The sequence below is a fragment of the Salminus brasiliensis genome, chromosome 1 (assembly GCF_030463535.1).
Source record: "Salminus brasiliensis chromosome 1, fSalBra1.hap2, whole genome shotgun sequence".
In the NCBI taxonomy this organism is placed as follows: domain Eukaryota; kingdom Metazoa; phylum Chordata; class Actinopteri; order Characiformes; family Bryconidae; genus Salminus; species Salminus brasiliensis.
In genome coordinates, this window is record NC_132878.1 from 59,263,453 (window position 1) to 59,283,853 (window position 20,401).

A 20,401-nucleotide genomic window follows, 5' to 3' on the forward strand; every position below is an offset into this window, starting at 1 on the left:
CTAAGGCACTTCCTGCACTTATGCCCCCCCTCCACAAGAAAACTTCCTTGAAGTGTTACGAACAATTTGCACTTGACTTTCTGTACTTGAGACAAGTCGTTAATATCAACCGCACCCTAATAAATGCAGCCCCAATAAGAGTCCAGCGCAAAACCTGCTGCTCTACACTTTCCCCAACATGAGCCACCGTCACTGCCACTGCATCTACTTTTAACAAGCTTCATTGTTGTGACAAAAATACAAAGTATTGATACATAAACAGACTTTCATGGAGATTTGACCTTTCAAAGCTGTTTCTTTCAGATTTCAAGCCAGAAGCACTGAACGTCTTCTCCCTAGCTTCAGGCCATTTCAGCTCAGATTAATATTCTTTTTTTTTTTCATTTTCCTGTGATCTCTCTGTACACACCCATCATTTGGATTGCTTCAGATCTCACCGGAGCGAGAGCAGCCACAGACACAGCCCATCCTAATTTCCATTGTTGCCTACGTATGGTTAACATACTCCATCCTATCTCTCCTTTCTTTGATCCTTGCTGTAGATCCCCATAGCTGTTCAGTAAATATATTGGAATAGCTCATTCTCATTCAGCTTTGAAGTTATAAAAGTTTAACTTAGCATTATTACAGGGTATTTTACCTTTGGGTCTATTTATATGAACACTTTACTTCTTTCCTTGATTATTCAGCTTAAAAAATTATTAACTGCTCCCTAAACAAAATGTGGTATTTGGTTAAAGCTTAAGGGGGAAGGAAATAAGGAGCTTAAAGCCGCTCTCCTCATCTAGCACTTTCTTTGGTCTCTGTTCTATTCTACGTACAGTATATGACTCTTCTTATTCACATTTCTTTCTGAGCAGCATTGCGTCATCATCATATTTTCTCCAAACATACATCTGGTTGTTGATGCTGATCCTCTGGCTTATGCTGATGCTGTTTCAGTTTTGGGATGAGGTTGCAGGTCAGGTTTTCCTCTGGTGACTCTTTCACACAGGTAATGTGATGATATTCATGCAAGCAACTCTGCATAGTAGAATAGTGCACCTCTGATGTGTTGACTAAACCTTCTTGCAGTCATTGCTGTCATATGAGGGTTTACTTTTCCTTTCTGACCAGCTTACGAGCAATTCTGAGAGGGTTTTGTTTTTTGGTCTTTCAGATTTTGTATCGTAACCGTATCAACTGTGACATTTTAGATGGTGAAAATTGTGAGGTTTGTATCTAAGTATCAGCTCACTCTCCAGTACTTTTGGACTCTATTCAGGCTACCTAGAGACATTTTCTGCGAGGACAGTAAAGCACTTTTGTAAGTCACTCTGCATAAAAGCTTCTGATAAATGGCATAAATATAAATGCCAAAAATATGAAAAAGATTTCCACTTCTCTGCTTTGTAGGAATCAATTAGCTTCATTTTTAGATTTTTAGTCTGCTGCTTCGAAGAGCTAATGGTTGTTTTGTGTTAGCACAGGATTTGTAGAGCATTTATTATGCTCTGGAATTATAATCAGCTGCTAACAATAATTCTTGACCTGCCTAATGAGGACATAAGGCTATGAGACTACAGCTAGCTGCATGACTACTAACTTTTCCACATCAGAATTACCATTTTATTAAAATATTTTTCATTTTTTGTTTCTCGAATGTACTGCATTAGCGTTTGCATTAATAGTCACTTCAAGATGTAGCAAAATGTAATTTGGCCACAGGTGCCCAAACTAGAGCTGGGCAATATGATGATATTTTATTGTATCATGATAAATTGTGTTATTGTGATAACAATATGCTTTTCTAAGCATATGGAGCGTAACAGTGCTTACTAAACACTGATCAGCTGCAGGTTTCATTACTAACAGTGTAATTAGACTGGTTTAATTAGATGAAGTGCAGCAGATGTTGAATAAAAATAGCTGTATTCAGTACAGGAGATGATCTGAGTAGTTCTGAGTGGTAAATCTGCTGCTACTGATGTTTTTAGTCTGTGATTATTACATGTATTTTAATAAATATTGCATATTGCAAAAACAAAAAAGTCTTTACATATCGTGATTTTTACCATATCGTCCAGCCCTAGCCCAAACCTTCTGCATACACTGTATATTTCTTCGGCTTTTGTGTCTCTAGGATGTTCTTGTTTTCTCAATATTATGGCATATGAGCAGTGAGTGTTCCTTAAGAAGTTTTTGTAAGACGTTTCTTGCTTACAGCGCAGCCACTGTACAAACAAATTTAACTGGGTTTATTCAACTCATTTGTCATTGGTCATTTGTTTATCCCCAGTCTGTAGTTAAGTTGTATAAATCTAGTTGTTGTTATCACATGAAGTATTTATTTCCGTGTTAAACAACAAACCATGTTTAACAGTGTGTGGTTTCAGACCTGGAACTTCCATTGTTGGGAAACAATGGGTGAAATGCGACTTTGTAATCGCAACTTCCATTTTATTAGCTTTGCTATGTAAAGAATCTGCTATTGTAAGCAAATTGCCTGTCTAATTTACATAAAGGAACTGTTTTAACCAAATCCGTGTTAATTGAGGAGAGTCCTGAAGATGCTCTAATCCCCTACCTCGCTTTTCTCTCTTTCTCTCTCTATTTCTCTGCGATCTCATTTAAATGTTTTAAGCTTAGCTAAGCATTTTTGTGTGAGAATGTATGTGTTTTGTTTGTTTAAACGGGTTAGTTAGGTTAGGTTAGTTAGGATGGGTTTAATTGAACTGGATGATTATTTAGCATTTTTGACCTTAAAATAACAGCTTTATGGTCATTTTTAATGGTACACTGACTTGTAGTAGGCAGAATGACGTCTCTCTCATTGCCACTCCAGGCTCAGCACACCACTAACTGCACTATGCAACTTTGGTGACGTGCTCAGGCCAACGCTAAATGGGTCAAGGCAGGTTCACCATAAAGAGCTCTTCTTACAGCAGGATGCTGCCTTACTATACTGTGGCTTGACACACTGCTAACTGCACTAAGCAACCTTGGTGAAGCGGCCAAGCCTGGAGCGGCAATGAGAGAAATGTCATTCTCCTTATAAGAACTGTGTAACACTGTAAAAATTGAGTCATATTTTTATCAAATCTGGTAATCTTACTCGTAGAGTAAGACGGTTCTGTATCTCTCAGCTTGTCCATAAATGCATGTGTACAGTGTGTCCTATAGGGGTGTGTGTCTGACTGTAGAGGGAGCTCAGGAACAAGGTATACTAATTCTCACATAATGCCGCTTTAAAGAAAAACATCACGGCGTGAAGAATATGTATGTACAATTCTAAATGCAGTGTGTGTACAGTGTTTTCTGCATATGTACTTTATCACCCTAATTCACATATAGTATGACATGCTAAACCTTTTACAGGCAGCATAGCTGTACTGATTGCTGTGAAGGGCAAGGTCAGTGCTAATCACAGCTCAACAGTGGCAACTGATCATGTCTGCCTTCCTGCTGTGAGAAGAGCTCCTCATGGTGAATGTGCCTCCACCCACTTACAGTAGTATGGACCATGTCATTCATGTATTACTCACCCACATAAGCCGTGTGTCATGGCATGGCCTTCAGCCATCAGGTGTATATGTAATTACACAGAGAGGTTAGGCTCTGTGTCATTAAATGTGTTTTCAATCATATATAATATTGGGAATTTGTTCATGAAATCCATTTTTCTGATGCATTTTACATGCAGCAGACCTGCTTTTCAAATGTTGAACACTTGTGCCATCTAGTGTTGAACCACAAGCTGACTTTGAGGTTTAAATAAGACATGCTCTCTAACCATGTTCTAGTCATCTGCAGCTGATGTGGTCCACCTGATTCTAATCTAAAAACCTATTGTTTAGGTTATCTTTGAGATGTCAGGGGTTAGGTGTTTAAAGCTGTGTAGACTGTGTCATTTCTACTGGGGTGATTTTAAAATCAGGAGCACTAGAAATCACAGTAAATGAAATGACATCTCATTCTGATATCTAAATAATGTTAACCCCTTACCCTTCGAGTCTTATTACACACTAAGGTGTATTACGGAGTAACTACAGGGACTTTTACAAACTATTGGGGCTATTCTTTTTTGTTAATAGAACTTTGTAATAACACTTTTGGCCCACTTGCGGACCATAAGAATTCAAGTTAGGCAATTTTTAGGCAATTGAAAGGTGTCTGTAACTGAACAGGAAATTATAAAAACATATTATCTTGCAACATTTTTTTTATTAGAGGTAGACCAGGAACATATTGTTAAAGTGTGACAGCAAATTAAGGGGTATTCCTCCTTCCAAAACTTGAATTGACCTTTAATTTAACCATTTAATGTGAAAAAAAGTGATTTAGACTGTTCTTAAACAACTCTTTATTTAAGTATACTTTAAGATACTTTAGTAGCCAACATGATATCCAGATAGTAGCAGATAGATACAATTGGTCTTTGTGTGAGTTTAAAATGCATAGGCTTGTGTTTTTAATTAATTAATGAAGTTTTTATGAGAAGTTCATTGTGAAGGACAGTCTAAGCCTTAATAATCTAAGCCGTAATAATGTAAAATAATAATAGCCAGAATATTATAATTATTTAAAACTGAGTGTTGTGACCTTATTATTTATGAAAAACACTTTGCATGTATGGCTTTCATGTGTATCGTATTTGATACATCAGTGATTATTGCTTTAAACATTTACTGTATGTGTTTTTTTTTTTTTGGTGCATCAAGCGTACTGATAATGCAGAGGTTAAAATTAAATGTATCTTAAATATCCAAAATACACTTAAAATGATACTATGTTGTTACATGTGGCATTGCTATTATAGTTACATAAAATGTCGGCCCCACTTAAACAATTTTTATAAAGAGACCTTTTTTTTGACAAGACCAGTATAATAAACACATAAACACTTTAGTAGTAGTAGAAGCGATAGAGGGGAAGGAGGAGGGACTGTGCTGTTTAAATAGGCCACACCTTTAAGAGAGAATGTTCAAATAAACCTTGGCCTTGGTCAAGGTAGCATAATAATGTCAAACAGGCAGGGTGTCTGTCATCAAGAGAGCAGGTCAGTAGTAAATGTATATCATTTACAATAATACAAATAATGCATATATAATATAGCTTTGTCCAATATTTAATAGCTTTGTCCAATAATATATATATATAGCTTTGTCCAATATTTAATGTGAAGAGATTTGTATTCAACATATATGCCTGATCCTTTACATGTGCACATATGGCCATACAGTGGGGAAAAAAAGTATTTAGTCAGTCACCAATTGTGCAAGTTCTCCCACTTAAAAAAATGAGAGAGGCCTGTAATGGACATCATAGGTAGACCTCAACTATGAGAGACAAAATGAGAAAAAAAAATTCTGAAAATCACATTGTCTGATTTTTAAAGAATTTATTTGCAAATAATGGTGGAAAATAAGTATTTGGTCACTTACAAACAAGCAAGATTTCTGGCTGTCACAGACCTGTAACTTCTTCTTTAAGAGGCTTCTCTGCCCTCCACTCATTACCTGTATTAATGGCACCTAAGTTTGAACTCGTTAACAGTATAAAAGACACCTGCCCACAACCTCAAACAGTCACACTCCAAACTCCACTATGGTGAAGACCAAAGAGCTGTCGAAGGACACCAGAAACAAAATTGTAGACCTGCACCAGGCTGGGAAGACTGAATCTGCAATAGGCAAGCAGCTTGGTGTGAAGAAATCTACTGTGGGAGCAATAATCAGAAAATGGGGGACCTACAAGACCACTGCTAATCTCCCTCGATCAGGGGCTCCACGCAAGATCTTAGCCCGTGGGGTCAAAATGATCACAAGAACGATGAGCAAAAATCCCAGAACCACACAGGGGGACCTAGTGAATGACCTGCAGAAAGCTGGGACCAACGTTACAAAGACTACCTTCAGTAACACACTACACCGCCAGGGACTCAGATCTTGCAGTGCCAGACGTGTTCCCCTGCTTAAGCCAGTACATATCCGGACATGTCTGAAGTTTGCTAGAGAGCATTTTGGATGTTCCGGAAGAGTATTGGGAGAATGTCTTATGGTCAGATGAAACCAAAGTAGAACTGTTTGCTACAAACACAACTCGTTGTGTTTGGAGGAGAGTGAATGCTGAGTTGCATCCAAAGAACACCATACCAACTGTGAAGCATGGGGGTGGCAACATCATGCTTTGGGGCTGTTTCTCTGCAAAGGGACTAGGACGACTGGTCCGTGTACATGAAAGAATGAATGGGGCCATGTATTGTGAGATTTTGAGTGCAAACCTCCTTCCATCAGCAAGGGCATTGAAGATGAAACGTGGCTGGGTCTTTCAGCATGACAATGATCCCAAGCACACTGCCAGGGCAACAAAGGAGTGGCTTCGTAAGAAGCATTTCAAGGTCCTGGAGTGGCCTAGCCAGTCTCCAGATCTCAACCCCATAGAAAACCTTTGGAGGGAGTTGAAAGTCTGTGTTGCCCGCGGACAGCCCCAAAATATCACTGCTCTAGAGGAGATCTGCATGGAGGAATGGGCCAACATACCAGCAACGGTGTGTGCCAACCTTGTGAAGACTTACAGAAAACGTTTGACCTCTGTCATTGCCAACAAAGTATTGAGATGAACTTTTGTTATTGACCAAATACTTATTTTCCACCATTATTTGCAAATAAATTCTTTAAAAATCAGACAATGTGATTTTCTGATATTTTTTTTTCTTTCTCATTTTGTCTCTCATAGTTGAGGTCTACCTATGATGTCAATTACAGGCCTCTCTCATCTTTTTAAGTAGGAGAACTTGCACAATTGGTGACTGACTAAATATTTTTTCCCCCACTGTATCTTACATTTCTGTATGGATAAATTCAATAGGTTCATTAAAAGCACTAACTCACTCTTCTCCCTTTTTAGAGCTTTTTTCATTCCCTTTACCTCCACACATCTTCTCTTTCTCACACCTGCTCAAAGGTAGTGATGATCTGTCCGTCAAATTATTATACTTGCTTTTAATCTCTTTCCCATTTGCCATAATTAGTGTCTCTTTCATTTCATTTCTCTAAGACTCTTGCATTGTGTGCATTATTACATCTGCTGACAGTTTGGTTTGTGCAGAATTAGAGAAGATAAGGTCAGATAAGGTTACAGATAACCATGGAGACATATTAAGGCCAGGCTTACTGCTGCAAGCCAAACCAAGCTAAAGAAGCAGCTTTTGACATTATACTTAAGTGCTCATTTTCTAGTTGACTGTTCTTGCCATTTTTGATATGTCTACAAGTCACATTTAAAGATTATGCCAAACATCAAAACTTCATTGTTATTCGAGCAAGGTTTCTGTTCTATCCCCAAGAAGGCAGAGCCGGGGGTTGCTGAGGTAGTGTAAGTCCCAACTATTTTCCCAGCATTTCAATAGATTTACCCCAAAATGGATGAATTACTGAACACTCCCAGATCATATGAGAAAGGGTTCTGTCCCTGTGTGACATTTCCAGCACAAACCATTATCAATTACACCCATCCTATAAAGTCTGCATGGCGTCTAATAGTACCCATGTTAAAATCATATATTGAATACATTTTCCGTCAGCATCTCGAATATTTCACCCTACACTTGACAGAGTTCTCAATCATACATGTATTTTATAGTCCAGATCCCTCTACCATAACATTTTCAGATTCTCACACGCATCATTAGGTAACTGATTAAATGTCCTACATAAATAAATTTGCACTGAATACAATGCCTCACTTAAGTATACTCAAAAATTTCATCTTTTTCATACAAATTGCAAACTATGAAACTAAATATGTTTTTCAGGATTATTCCAAAGTGAGAAATGCGGTTTTGGCTATTTTGGTTGCAAAATTTAAATGCTTTATGAATTTTGGTCCAGACAGATCTGAAATGATACATTTAAACTGCAGAACTGTTCACAGCTCTGCTCTTATAATGACAGATCCCACTGTCCTCATAAACCGAACAAATCACAAATAAGAACATTAGTGAACATCAGCATATTATGGGTAGTTAAGATTAGTATAACCATTAGTTCTCTTTGAAGTTTAACGTAGGATTTGTGTGACACAGGCTTTCAGGCTTCATTTTTATAATTCATCATAAATTACGCATGCATTCTTTTTCTATAATTTAGTTAAATGATCATTCAAAAACCTTCATACACTGACCTAGACATAAACTTGAGTCACACTTAAGTCAGCTGACCGCTTTGTTTACAGTATCAGTTGTCATTTTTATGTAGTTATCTGGTATCATTTTTGTACAAACAGTTCAAACAGTAGTTTTAACCAGAAAAAAGCGTTTATTGGGAATTCCAATGCGACTTCATCATGGTTGCTTGGGAGGATGTTTCACATGGCTGAAGCTCAGAAATCCAAGCACTTAATCCATCTGAAAAATTAATAAAGAATGATTAAAAACAACAGAAACAATAGGAAGCCTTATCCATCACATTTCTACATTCGTCCCCAGTGAAAAGGGTATCATATTGCAAACAGGTCAAAAGCACCCCACCCCACAGGCCAAGACAACGAGTAAGGAAATACTTGCCTTTACAAAGCCGATGTCTTTTGCGTATTGTCTGAAGCACTGACGGCACATGTTCAGCCCATATTTGCGAATCAGACCATGTCTGTTTGAGCATACACGGCTGTGGGGGGAAAAGTGCACAAGTCAGTCACAGGTCTTCTATGCTGTACATTTCCTGTGCTGAATAATATTCCTGTAGTAGTCTCACCAACATAGCATTCTACAGTAAACCACTGTAGTAGTGTTAAGCAATAAAACTACTCCACAGTGGGTTTCAGACAACAGGAACCCTGTACTTCTGTCTATTAGTAATTTAACACTTACAGCATTCTTCAGCAACTACTGTGATATAATGCTCCCATAGCAGCAATAGCTACATGATAACAGTACGCCAACACTCACAGTATTAGACAACAGTAATATGATAATCCTGTATAAATTTGTTATATAGTATTGCAGCAATTAAAAATATTTATATACTTTTTTATATATCAAGAGAGGACATAGCTGCATTACTTGTACATGCACACAATTAGCTAAGCAACCTAAGCTCATTTGTCTTCTCGCACGTGAAGATGCTCGGGGTTCATATGGAATAGAAATTATTGTATAAACGTATTTATTAATAGGATTGTACTATAACCAGTCCTAAACATAAGGCCGGTAGTCAGTCATCAGCGGCATGCGGAGTTAATCAGCTCGCTGCTAGCTAGGTTTGCACTGTTAAAGCCGCAGATGGCCGTTTTAGGCATAAGGGGGGAAAAACAATTCGGTCGGGAAATGGTGGGAAAAAAATCACTCTCAATAAGCTCAAAGGCTCTTAATGGCCAAATAAGACATCGAACCCCCTCGTTATGTAGGCTAAATCTGTTGTGAAAACACCGTACAGTTTTCTGTGCAGCTAGCTGAGCATCGTCGGCTAACCCTAACCGAGACCGCCATGTTAGTTCGGGCGCCACATCCATGTGGTCTAAATGTGTCTCGGCAGAAAACAAACATCCTGAAAAACGCACCGAGGAATCCTCACACCAGCGAAAACTACGACTTAAAGCATCTGCAACGGTGGTTTTACTGACCAGGATCGGGATCCCTGGCCGAATTTTCTTGGGTGACTCCAGTAGAGCTGCTGGTGGCCCATCTTGTCTCTTTCGCTCGGGATGTCGAAAAGGAAGGAGCGTTAGCGCGCATGCGCGAATAAACGGTTCTTCTTCTGCCATTACTTCACACAACGAGCTGTGCGCGTCTCCCCCTGTGGGTGAACAAGTGGACTCCAATATTTCTTTCAGAAATAATACTTTAAATGTACTGAATAAAAACGCTAAAGGTGATATAGAGTGCATTTATTGGGTATTTGAATTATTTCGTGTGCAAATTATGTTCTTTTAGTAGGGGTTGGGGTATATATTGCTACTGGCAAGCAAAAAACTTGTATCTCTATTTTTTGCTGTTTTTTAGTTTGTGACATAATGTGAATCTTCTTCACATTGTGTCAAAATATCATTTAAAATGGACCAAAGGAAAAGGCTGTGTTGTGCTCCTTCAAACTGCGCTTTTCTGAAATTTGTATCATTTAACCATGGCCTGCTAAAACACTTCTATTTAAAGGCACCTTTAAAAAATAGATGTATATGGTTAAAATGTACTTGTATTAGCAAATATTTACAATATAGCCTCAAATATGTACCAGTGAAATGTTAGTGTTTAAATAGAAATTAAAAGTGATATGAGAGACGATGGCTAAAGGGCAGCGCTGCTGGGGCTGAATTAGCAGGTGATATTTTACATTGATATTAAATTTAAATAATATTAAATAATATAATAATAATAAAAGTTTTTTATAGAAAATAAATATTGAATACAATTCTTTTGGAAATGTAATTGTAAAAATGCAACAAAAAAAAATGCAAAAAAAAAATGCAAAAAAAAAAACACTGGTGGGTGTTTATTGTTACATGCATTTCTAAAACTTTTTATACCAGCCGCTGTCTGAGGAAGTCCAGGAGAATTATAAAGGAGTCCATCGACCCAAACCACTGCCTGTTCTCACAGCTGCCCAGCAGCAGGAGGTGCAGAGGCATGAAGACCAGAACCACATGTTCCTGGGACAGCTTCTACCCCCAGGCCAACAGGCTACTGAACAGCCAGTACTACAGTATATCAGTGCAGTCCGTCACATTGCTGTCTCACAGGTCTCATCATACAAGGTATCTCATCCCACCTCCACCCTATACAAACACACTCTGCACCCTAAACCTACCCACTTACTGGAACTGTGACCAACTGCTCAGTCACTCTGCACCCACCAAAGACTTCTCGCCATTCACACTACACCTGAAGTCACAGATTTCCCAGTGTCTATATAATATATATAATATATATAACTATACAATTGCACACTTTAAACAGTGCAATAATGCATGTACAGTGTAAGTTGTGTTCTGTATTTTTGTTTTGTACATAGTTGTGGTTTTACTTCTTGCTCCCACGTTTAGATAGATGCTGGATAGGTCCATTGCAATTTTTAATGGGGGGGGGGGGTCAGGAACTCATATTTACCATCATTCTGATAGCATGTGAACACAGCAATCGAGCTCTGTAAGTCTTTATGTACTGTTATCTACTCAGCACTGAGCTGAGATTTTCATTGCTGTAACCACAAACAAACACAAACTCCAAAGTCCAAACCACACCATGAACATGTACACAGTGCATACATCAGTCCTAAATGGCCATAAGTCCATAAGTATTTATGTGAGGGCAGTTAGAATATGTGACTGCAGAAAAGGATCAGCATTCCCGTTTTGGTATCCACAACCTATTTCGACAAGCAAGCAAAGCCTTTTGCTCTAAAAGGGTTTGAGAACTGCAGAGGTTGAATCCCACTGTATGGCTTTAGCTCAAGCTAATGGACCACTCTCACTGATTCAGACCATAAGCCTTTAATCAGGTTTAAATAATAACCTGAGATGGCTGTTGTCATATTGGAAGACTTGGGAATCTACAAGCACGGTGTAGATTTCCGAGCCAAGGTTTTGGCCATAATGTTCTGTTACATAATAAAACATAAATACATTTTTCCAGTTAAAATTTCAACCAATTTCGGCACCAGATGCTTCCATGTGGGTGCTGTCTACAGTACCTGTTGCTGTGTAGTTGAACAGTTGATTAGGTGACCCCAGTTTACTAATGCAAATGCAGCCTCAACAATAAACCTTGGCTTGTTCACCATTTTTCTCAGTGTGTACAAAGATTTAATCACTACCTAAGATGTTTGTTATCAAACGCCCAAACCATGGCCAGTCTCAGACTGAACATCTGACTGATGTAACACATTCAGCATTTACACAGCCTTTGGTTAATTTGTAATTTACAATAAATGTTGTTGTAGCACAGTAAGAGGTAGGCCAAACAGCACAAACTGACCAGAAGTGGCCGGATATTGCCAGTAATCCTCTAGTCATAAATCCAACAGGCATCAGCATTATCTGAGACTCTCACACAGTGTGTGCACCCTAACGTAATGCTCCCCAGCCTGAAGTTGGTTGGCCAGCTTAGCTCTTCCCTAACGTGGGGTATGTATTTGTTTGTGTCTGATGGTTTAGCACAGCCAACTTGACCAAGATGGTTGACCTACCGCATCTACATTCATCTTGCAATGCATATATATAAATAAAAATTCTGTACATACATATTATTCCTAGATATTTTTATTTTGAATCTTTTTATTTTTCATCTTGTCTGTCTACTTTGATTGACGTCCAGCTTGGTCACATTGGTAGACCAGCTAAACCATGACTATTACAACTCAACCGTTACAACTTAACAGTCAGGCTCAACATCCTAAGGTGTGTGTATGTATATCTGTGTATATTCATTAGTTGTTTTTTTTTATTTTTGCCTGGGTAACCAGTTTTTTTTAACCACACTGACCATCACAGACCAGCTCCCAGCAACGGCTAGTCCTGATGTGGATGTTTCAGTGGGGGTATCCTGTAGCTACATGAGAAATGAGCTTGTCAGTGACATCGGTCCTGTCATAACACCATAAACCCCAGAGGTGTAATGCATTATGGGAAATAGGTCGTCAGCAGTCCGCTTTTTTGCGAGGCTGCTGTGTGTGTGTGTGTATGAGTGAGAGTGAGAGTGTGAGTGAGAGTGTGTGCGCGCGCGCTCCAGCCAGGCGTGTGTGTTTTTTATCTCGATAGCTGGAGGTACAGAGGCGCTGAAACAGAAATGGATTGAAAATAATTGATCAGACCTGTGCTGCAACGACTCTGGCTATGATAGCCGCAGTGTTCAACCACGTGAGCTGTAAGTAATCTTCACTGTAAACCTGTATGTAGCTATGTGTGTGTGTGTGTATTTAAGTATGTGTAACGTTATATGTAAGAATGGGGCTCGAAACGCGTTCACTTCTGGCTACGACACGTTTTAATCATCCTGGCTGCTCCATTGCTTGGCATTTTGCTCGCTTCTTCTTCTTCTTCTCCTCCTCCTCCGCTAGCTAGCTAGCTAACTAACCGTAGCGTCGAGCTTGTACATCTGGATCTGCCAGCTAGCTGGGCTAAGCTACTGCCAGCGTTCCTCGACAAACCGCGATACCGACGCTGTTGGAAAGAACAGCTCGGGACCAAACATGGGCGAAAAGGCAGCTAAGAGGCTAACGTTCACGCTTGCGATGCCATGGTGTCTTGGTCTGTTCGCCAGCGTTAAATGTGACAGCATGTTGGCGCGTTAGCCGATTAGCAGTGTGTCGGGAAGCCGTAACTACTAGCTAGCCTGGCGCTGGCAGAGTTTGGTTTGTGCAGCTGGACTCAACTCGGCGATGTGCAAAGCTGCATATCTGCCCGGCCAGCCTCGTCAACTCAGCCTCAGCTCTGCCTGGAAACATCACGCTTTTGGTCAGTGGACATGTGTAGCTAGCACTAGCACTAGCACTAGCTAGCTGTCTTGATGAAGACCGCTGGCGTTAAATAGTCTCCTAAACAAAGTTAGTGAGTGTTACTGAGTAAAGGTCTCCGACTGCTGCGAGGACCGGTTGTATGTTGGCATGTAGAAACACTAGCTAGCTTTATTTATTTTTTATTGTAATCGAAGGGAGATTTCTAAAGGGTTAACACACGTAGAAAATACCATTTCACAATGTATCGTTTATTTTAGGGAGGTACCCTTAAGTTTGTGCTGATGCAAATATCCGATGGTTTCAATCTAGCTACATATCTGTCAATGCTGCAAAGGTTGCAGCTACCACATCCTGTGGGTAACTGGGGGTTTGAGTCCTGATCTGGGTGACGGGTATGCTGCGCTACACCAATAAGAGTCCTTGGGCAAGACTCCCAACCCTACAGTGGCCCACCTCTGTATTACTAGTGATCCTGTGAGTTGCTCTGGATAAGTGCGTCAGCTAAATGCCAGTAAAAGGAATAAAATGCAGGCTTTAATGCTGTAGATCAGGTGTTGTGTAAATGTTTTGCTCTTCTGAATTTCTGTATTTCGTTGAGATGAGCAGTATGGTGATATTTTATTTTTTGGCGTGGTAAATGATGTCATTGTGAGAAATGCTTGTTTTATGTTTTAACATGGATATCATCAGTATATAAGCACTGACCATCTACATGTTTAGACCGTTTATTATAGCAGGTTTTAAAAATATCTGTTACTACTAGGGCATTTCATCTCTAATTCCTTATTTTTGCCATATTGCCCACCTCTACTGTCAGATCTACATGTAACATCGTTCTGGTTGGTTTTAGTTTTTCATTTTTATCTGCTGATTTATTTCCACTATTGCAGCTTTTTTTTAAACAAATAAATTGCCAAGGTAAATGGCTTTACATATAATTTTCCTTTTGAAAAGTGCTGTAACTAACTGCTCATGAAAACTTTCCTTCTATCTTAAGACTGTTGTGCTTAAAATTCCGGTAGATTGGCAGTTAAAGAAGTACTCAGAACCAGCCTGTATAACGGCAATGATCATGAGATTATCATGTTTGCCCATTCTGATGAGTGACGTGGCCTTACCTGAAGCTGCTGGTTCATATCTGCAGGATTGTATGAACTGGATAATTGCATAATAAGTTTGCGTATGTCTCCCCCTACTAAACTGCTCAGCGAGTCCTAAATCAGAACCCAGCAGCTATCGGCATGTTATGAAATGCTGTGAAGGACAACCTTTAGTTGCTTTATGTTTCAGAAACTTTCATGGTCCCTTTACTGTCAGTCAGCATTGTGCATGCTGTTCCCTTTTTTCAGTGATGGAAAGGCTTTTGATGGTGGATCTCAGATAGGTAGATAAGTGAGCAGATAAAATCATACTGCCTGCAGTGCTAAACGGTAGTGTACATTTTACAGTGGTAAAATATTCAGGTATTGCTGGGAGTACTGTGATGGTTGTTAGTGTTAAACAGGCAGATTTCATCTATGCAAATTAAAAATTGCACTTTTGTGTTCTCCTTCACAGGTTTTAAGATGCCACTCTCCTGCCTCTAATCAGCATGCCTTATGGGATTACCCTTTTCAACATTGATATCCCGTCACAGTTTACATTCCATTATTAAATACCTGGAGTAAAAGCTCAACTTTCTACAAAACGCTTCATAAAAAATCTGGAGCACAGAATATTTTAATACTTAACCTACCATTGTGGGGGGTTTTGTTTTTATTATTTTTTTATTTTATTTTGTTTGTCCTACTGTCCCACTGGGTGAAGGCTTATCATGAGATTCCGAATCTACAAGAGGAAAGTTGTAATACTGACTCTGGTGGTTGTAGTCTGTGGATTTGCCTTTTGGAGTAGCGGGAAGCAGAAAAAAGATAGTGCTGTTTTTCCCAAGGAAGTCGAGACTATTAAGAGGAGCAGTGTTAGCAGCCAAGCTCAGGTCACAGTACCGGTAACCCGGAAACCGGTCGAACGAAACGTGACGCTTCCAGAAAAACAAGTTGCCCCCAAGCCTGAGGCAGATAATACCACTCTGGTATACCGGGGGATTGTGTTCCAACTCAACTTTGACCAGACGTTGAGAAACGAAGACAAGTTTGGCTCAGTGCGACAGAAGGATGACCTAGTGATAGTGGTTCAGGTTCACAACCGGCCGGAGTACCTGAGGCTGCTTGTAGAAAGCTTGAGAAAAGCAAAAGGCATTGAGAATGTCCTGCTAATATTCAGCCATGACTTCTGGTCCCAGGAGATCAACCAAGTAGTATCATCCATTGACTTCTGCCTTGTCCTCCAAATATTCTTTCCTTTCAGCATCCAGCTCTACCCTCATGAGTTCCCTGGTAACGACCCCAGAGACTGCCCCAGGGACATTGCCAAGAAAGACGCCTTAAAACTCGGCTGCATAAACGCGGAGTACCCAGACTCCTTTGGCCACTACCGCGAAGCCAAATTCTCTCAAACCAAACACCACTGGTGGTGGAAGCTGCATTTTGTGTGGGACAGAGTACGTGTCTTGAAGGATCACAAAGGACTAGTGCTGCTTATTGAAGAGGACCACTATTTGGCCCCAGATTTCTACCATCTTCTCAAGCTGATGGCCTCTCTGAAGAGGGAGCAGTGCGCCGACTGCGATATCCTCTCGCTAGGGAGTTACGGGCACATTGGCTATGCCAGCAAAGCCAACAGAGTGGAGGCGAAGGCCTGGAAATCCACAGAGCACAACATGGGCATGGCAATGAATAGGGAGACGTACGAGAAACTCCTCCACTGCACGGATGCCTTCTGCGCTTACGACGATTACAACTGGGACTGGTCTCTGCAGCACCTCACCGTGGCCTGCCTGCCCACATTCTGGAAGGTCATGGTGAGCGAAGCCCCTCGCATCTTTCATGCTGGGGATTGCGGCATGCACCACAAGAAGTCAACCTGTATGCCCAACAGTCAGAAGACAAAGATAGAAAACATTCTTCAGAGCAGCGCTAACCAGCTGTTCCCAAAAACTTTGCTCATCACAAAGAGACTGCCTGCATCAGGAGCTGGGGGAGTGGCCCCTCATGTTAAAAATGGAGGTTGGGGAGATATCAGGGACCATGAACTCTGCAAGAGCTATCTTCGGTTACAGTGACCTTATTCTCTTTTTATTTTTTTTTGTTTGATTGGTTGTTTTTTGCATCCTCTAATGAAAGCCTTTACAAATTCTTAACGGACTATATCTTTATATTGCCTGTTTTGTTGAAATATTCCAAATAAAAACGTATGTGGGTTTTGGGTCTGCTGATTGTCTTTTAAGCATCATGCTGGCAGAATAATTATTCAAAGGGGCATCTTTACATTTTGAAAGAACACCAAAAAGCAAAACAGGCAACCAGTACTTTGTGCAACTCTATTTAGTCTTGATTATGAATCTTGCAAAATCATATAAGGAATGTGAGCACAGCAAAAGCGCAAGCAAGGATATTTATATTTTTGGTTAGCCAACGCATGACCATTTTGTTGCTAGTCTAGTATCTCCTGCGCTGGAGTTAACACCTTAAAGCGTATTTTGCCCCAGCAGCACATTTGATCAGTGAATCATTGGACTTTGTTTAAACGCTGGCATCACAGCTTGCACACGATTTCATATCTTCTGTGGTGGAAGACACTTCCGCACAGGACTCCATGGAGTATTTAAATCCCAAAGGTTTTTGGCAATTAAATGAGGTCCTCTGAGACATTCTGTCCTATTTTCAAGAGCTATCATTTAGCCCTGCCAGAACTGCTCATGTCCTCATACCTCTAGCCAAGTGTGAAAAGGTAAAACCTAGCCAATTACATGCCTTTTAATAGATTAATCGTGCTAAGCTACAAGGAGCCATGACATGCTGCTGCTGCTGTGCCTCAGTTGAGAGAATTAGTGTTTTTAAATGTGCAGCACAGTAGCAGAGGTTGTATTGATTTTTTTTCTTGTTAGGTTACAAAGGATCCAAATGGCTTCAATTCAAGCGTTAGGCTTAACTGTACCATATTCACTGTTTCAAAACTGGAAAGCAGCAATTTAAGTTCAGTTGTTTTATGCTCTTTTTCAGAACTTGCAGGCTGTGGGTCATGTCAGTGGCATCACTGTCATGTACTCATTAACCAGAAATGACTATTTGCATGGCTGGTTCCTTTTTTTTTTTTTTTTCCTTAAACAAGGCTACAGTGTTTTAAAAGCTGGAGAGTCTGATAATACAAAAAAAAACAAAACAGGTTGCTTATGTTCTATACTAGGCATATATTACATTAATACATTTTATAAAAACCACAGAGCCATGGAGGAAAAGGGGTCAGGAAAATGATAGGAAACTGTCAGTAGTGCTGTCTTATTTGTAACTTAAATAAGGACCTGCCTAAAAGCTGAAGCATGCAATTAAAAAAAAACTACATAGCTATGCAGTCTAATGCAGGGCAAATCTATCTCTGTTTTGCCCTGTCAGTGTATTGTTTGAAAGGATTTTTATGAATTAATAATAAGGAAGGCACTCTAAAATTGTTTAGGAAACCAGGGGAAAGATGCTTACTATAATCTTGTGGTCATGTACAACCCCCTGCTCAAATTACTAAACAAAATCACATTTTTATTTCACTAAATTCACAATTCCTGTTTCTTCTTTTCAGCCGGACTGTACAACCATCACCCATGGTCCAGGCTTAAAGATATTAAGATTAATGATGCAATTCAAATCACTGCCTGCGTAATTACCCTGTGGATGCTTCTTGTCAGGCGCACAAATGGATAATAATGATACGGTCAGTCATGTACAAAGCTGTGTGGAGCCCCCTGTTCGTCCCTGTGGATTTAACACTAATAGTATTGATTTTAAGCTGCTTCACAGAAGCTGAAATGTCAGATAACTGTCCAAGAGGAAAGGGGATAGCCAGGTGGACTCTACCCTCTGGATTACACTTATGAAACGTCATTTAAAACTGGCAACTTTACAACAATAGTGAAGAGGAAACAGCGTCTATATTCAATATGTGCTGCTTACTGAGAAATAAAACGCTTTGGAACCCTTTGAAAACTTTTTTATTGATATCAGTAAATTAAGCTTTTAATCATCACTTTAAACCGTAGCTCGTCATTAACAATTAAATATCACACCTTGAAAAATGAAGACAATATGAAAGTGTTTTGAACTTTTATTTATTTTAATCATATATGCTGTATGTTCCTCTGCACTGCTAATACTATTTTTAACTTCAGATTTATTTGGACACATAAATTTAGTGTTTGCACATATATTTATATTACCTATCATATCAAAAACAAATTAAATGTTCGCAATGTCCGGAAATTCCATTTTGTCCATACAGATTATTAGATGGCAGTCATTTTACATCAATGCAAAAGTTTATTTTATTACAATGTTAAAGTGCACACATTTCTTCCTTTCTATTTCAAAATTCTACTATAGCATTCAGCACACGGCAAATGTCGACTTTCCACTTGTGCATAGGGCCACATGCAGACAATATTCAGCGCAAAACTGCTGTGCTGTAACTGTATGATTGTAAAATGAAATTGTATCTACTGTATCTGACATTACGGTACACTAGTGCAGACCCCCTGTTAGCTTGCAAAACACCAGCATTACCAACATTACCCTTATACCTCATATAAGGTATTCAATACACACACACTTGATAGTCCACCAACATGCCAGAATAGCCCTCACAAAAAGAGACCTACTGTGTTTGGCTGAGATAGCAAGATGATGAGACTGCGAGTATGGCAGATAACATGGGGTCAGTCCTTTATTTATGGAAAATCCAAGTATTAGTAATAAAAAATAAAACACTGATGTGTGTCATTTCACTCTGTATTCTATTAGAACTAAAAGACAGCCAGAGAAACTCCAACATTGACAAAAGTGTGCAGTATGTAGAAATGTTCTATATTAACAATATGTGCACTCTAAACTGAAATGTCTTTCTCTCTGTACTGCAAGTGCATGTGTACATAGATTGTAAGTACAACAGGCATACCAGAGGGCATTTATGCATGAAATGTGCATGTTATCGTCAATAACAGTACCAAAGTCTGAAAGCCCCCCTAATTACATTCCACATGGCTTCTACAACAGGATAATAATCCTAAACATCTTAAAACCCACAATGGACCACCCGAAGAGACCCAAACCGAAGCTTTTGGAAACGCCCATACAGCCCCATTAAAAATAATGTGTGGGTAGCCTCTAAACAAGCTGCCCATTCAAGAATATCTTCAGCAAAAATTCCAATTGCGAAATCTGAAAGCATTTCAGCTGCTACTAAATCATCATTTCTGGGAGTATTACTAAGTTCTGTAAACATCTGTACAGACCAGATTTGAACTTTTTTTATGGTACGAGAGTAACTGTGCATTAGAATTTGGAGGATTAGGAGGAGGATGCGTTTACTACTTCTTTTGGAACCAAATTCGCAACCAGTGTCCAAGCCATGCAGTTTCTGCATGCGGCCCCTTCCTGTCTAGGCTGTCAATCACTTCATTCCTAAGTGTAACCCTGCCTTCCCACAATATAGCAGAGTAACGTTTTAAAGCGTGCTACAATTAACCGTTGGGCATTGGAGATGGAAAGGACAATAGGCTGTTTTGTCACATCATAGTACAGCCAGCCAGCAGAGGCCCTACATCTGTGGTTGCTTGTTAGACACATTGTGCTGTCTACGTTCTGTACATTTATTGGGTAGATCTCCAGGACCTGCACTGGGCACTCGAGAGTTTTGAGATTCACTTATGTGTAGCTGAACTGCTAAATTGAAGGAGCAAACTGTATCACTCAGAAATATTTCGACAACTTCCATTACTTTTTTACCTTTAGGGCAAAAAATAAAAGCAAACTTCAGAACCTTCAGATACCAAATATGCCTCAGATCATCTCCCACCTGAATCAAAACTGTACAAGCAAGAGGAATGCAGC

The 20,401-nt window shown here is 39.6% G+C and overlaps 2 protein-coding genes across 2 annotated transcripts; one reads left to right on the forward strand and one right to left on the reverse strand.

Annotated features, from left to right (window-relative positions):
- Positions 1 to 8,277: 8,277 nt before the first annotated feature.
- Positions 8,278 to 9,688, reverse strand: rps29 (ribosomal protein S29). Its single transcript, XM_072683972.1, has 3 exons — positions 9,601 to 9,688; positions 8,546 to 8,645; positions 8,278 to 8,386 (listed from the first exon to the last, which is right to left on the reverse strand). Exons 1-3 carry the CDS (start codon positions 9,660 to 9,662, stop codon positions 8,378 to 8,380), a joined length of 171 nt encoding a protein of 56 aa, XP_072540073.1. The 5' UTR covers positions 9,663 to 9,688; the 3' UTR covers positions 8,278 to 8,377.
- Positions 9,689 to 12,626: 2,938 nt separating this feature from the next.
- mgat2 (alpha-1,6-mannosyl-glycoprotein 2-beta-N-acetylglucosaminyltransferase) lies at positions 12,627 to 16,726 on the forward strand. The gene is made up of 2 exons (XM_072696905.1): positions 12,627 to 12,835; positions 14,985 to 16,726. The coding sequence occupies exon 2, from the start codon at positions 15,241 to 15,243 to the stop codon at positions 16,585 to 16,587; it is 1,347 nt and encodes a 448-aa protein (XP_072553006.1). The 5' UTR covers positions 12,627 to 12,835; positions 14,985 to 15,240; the 3' UTR covers positions 16,588 to 16,726.
- The last annotated feature ends 3,675 nt before the right edge of the window (positions 16,727 to 20,401 follow it).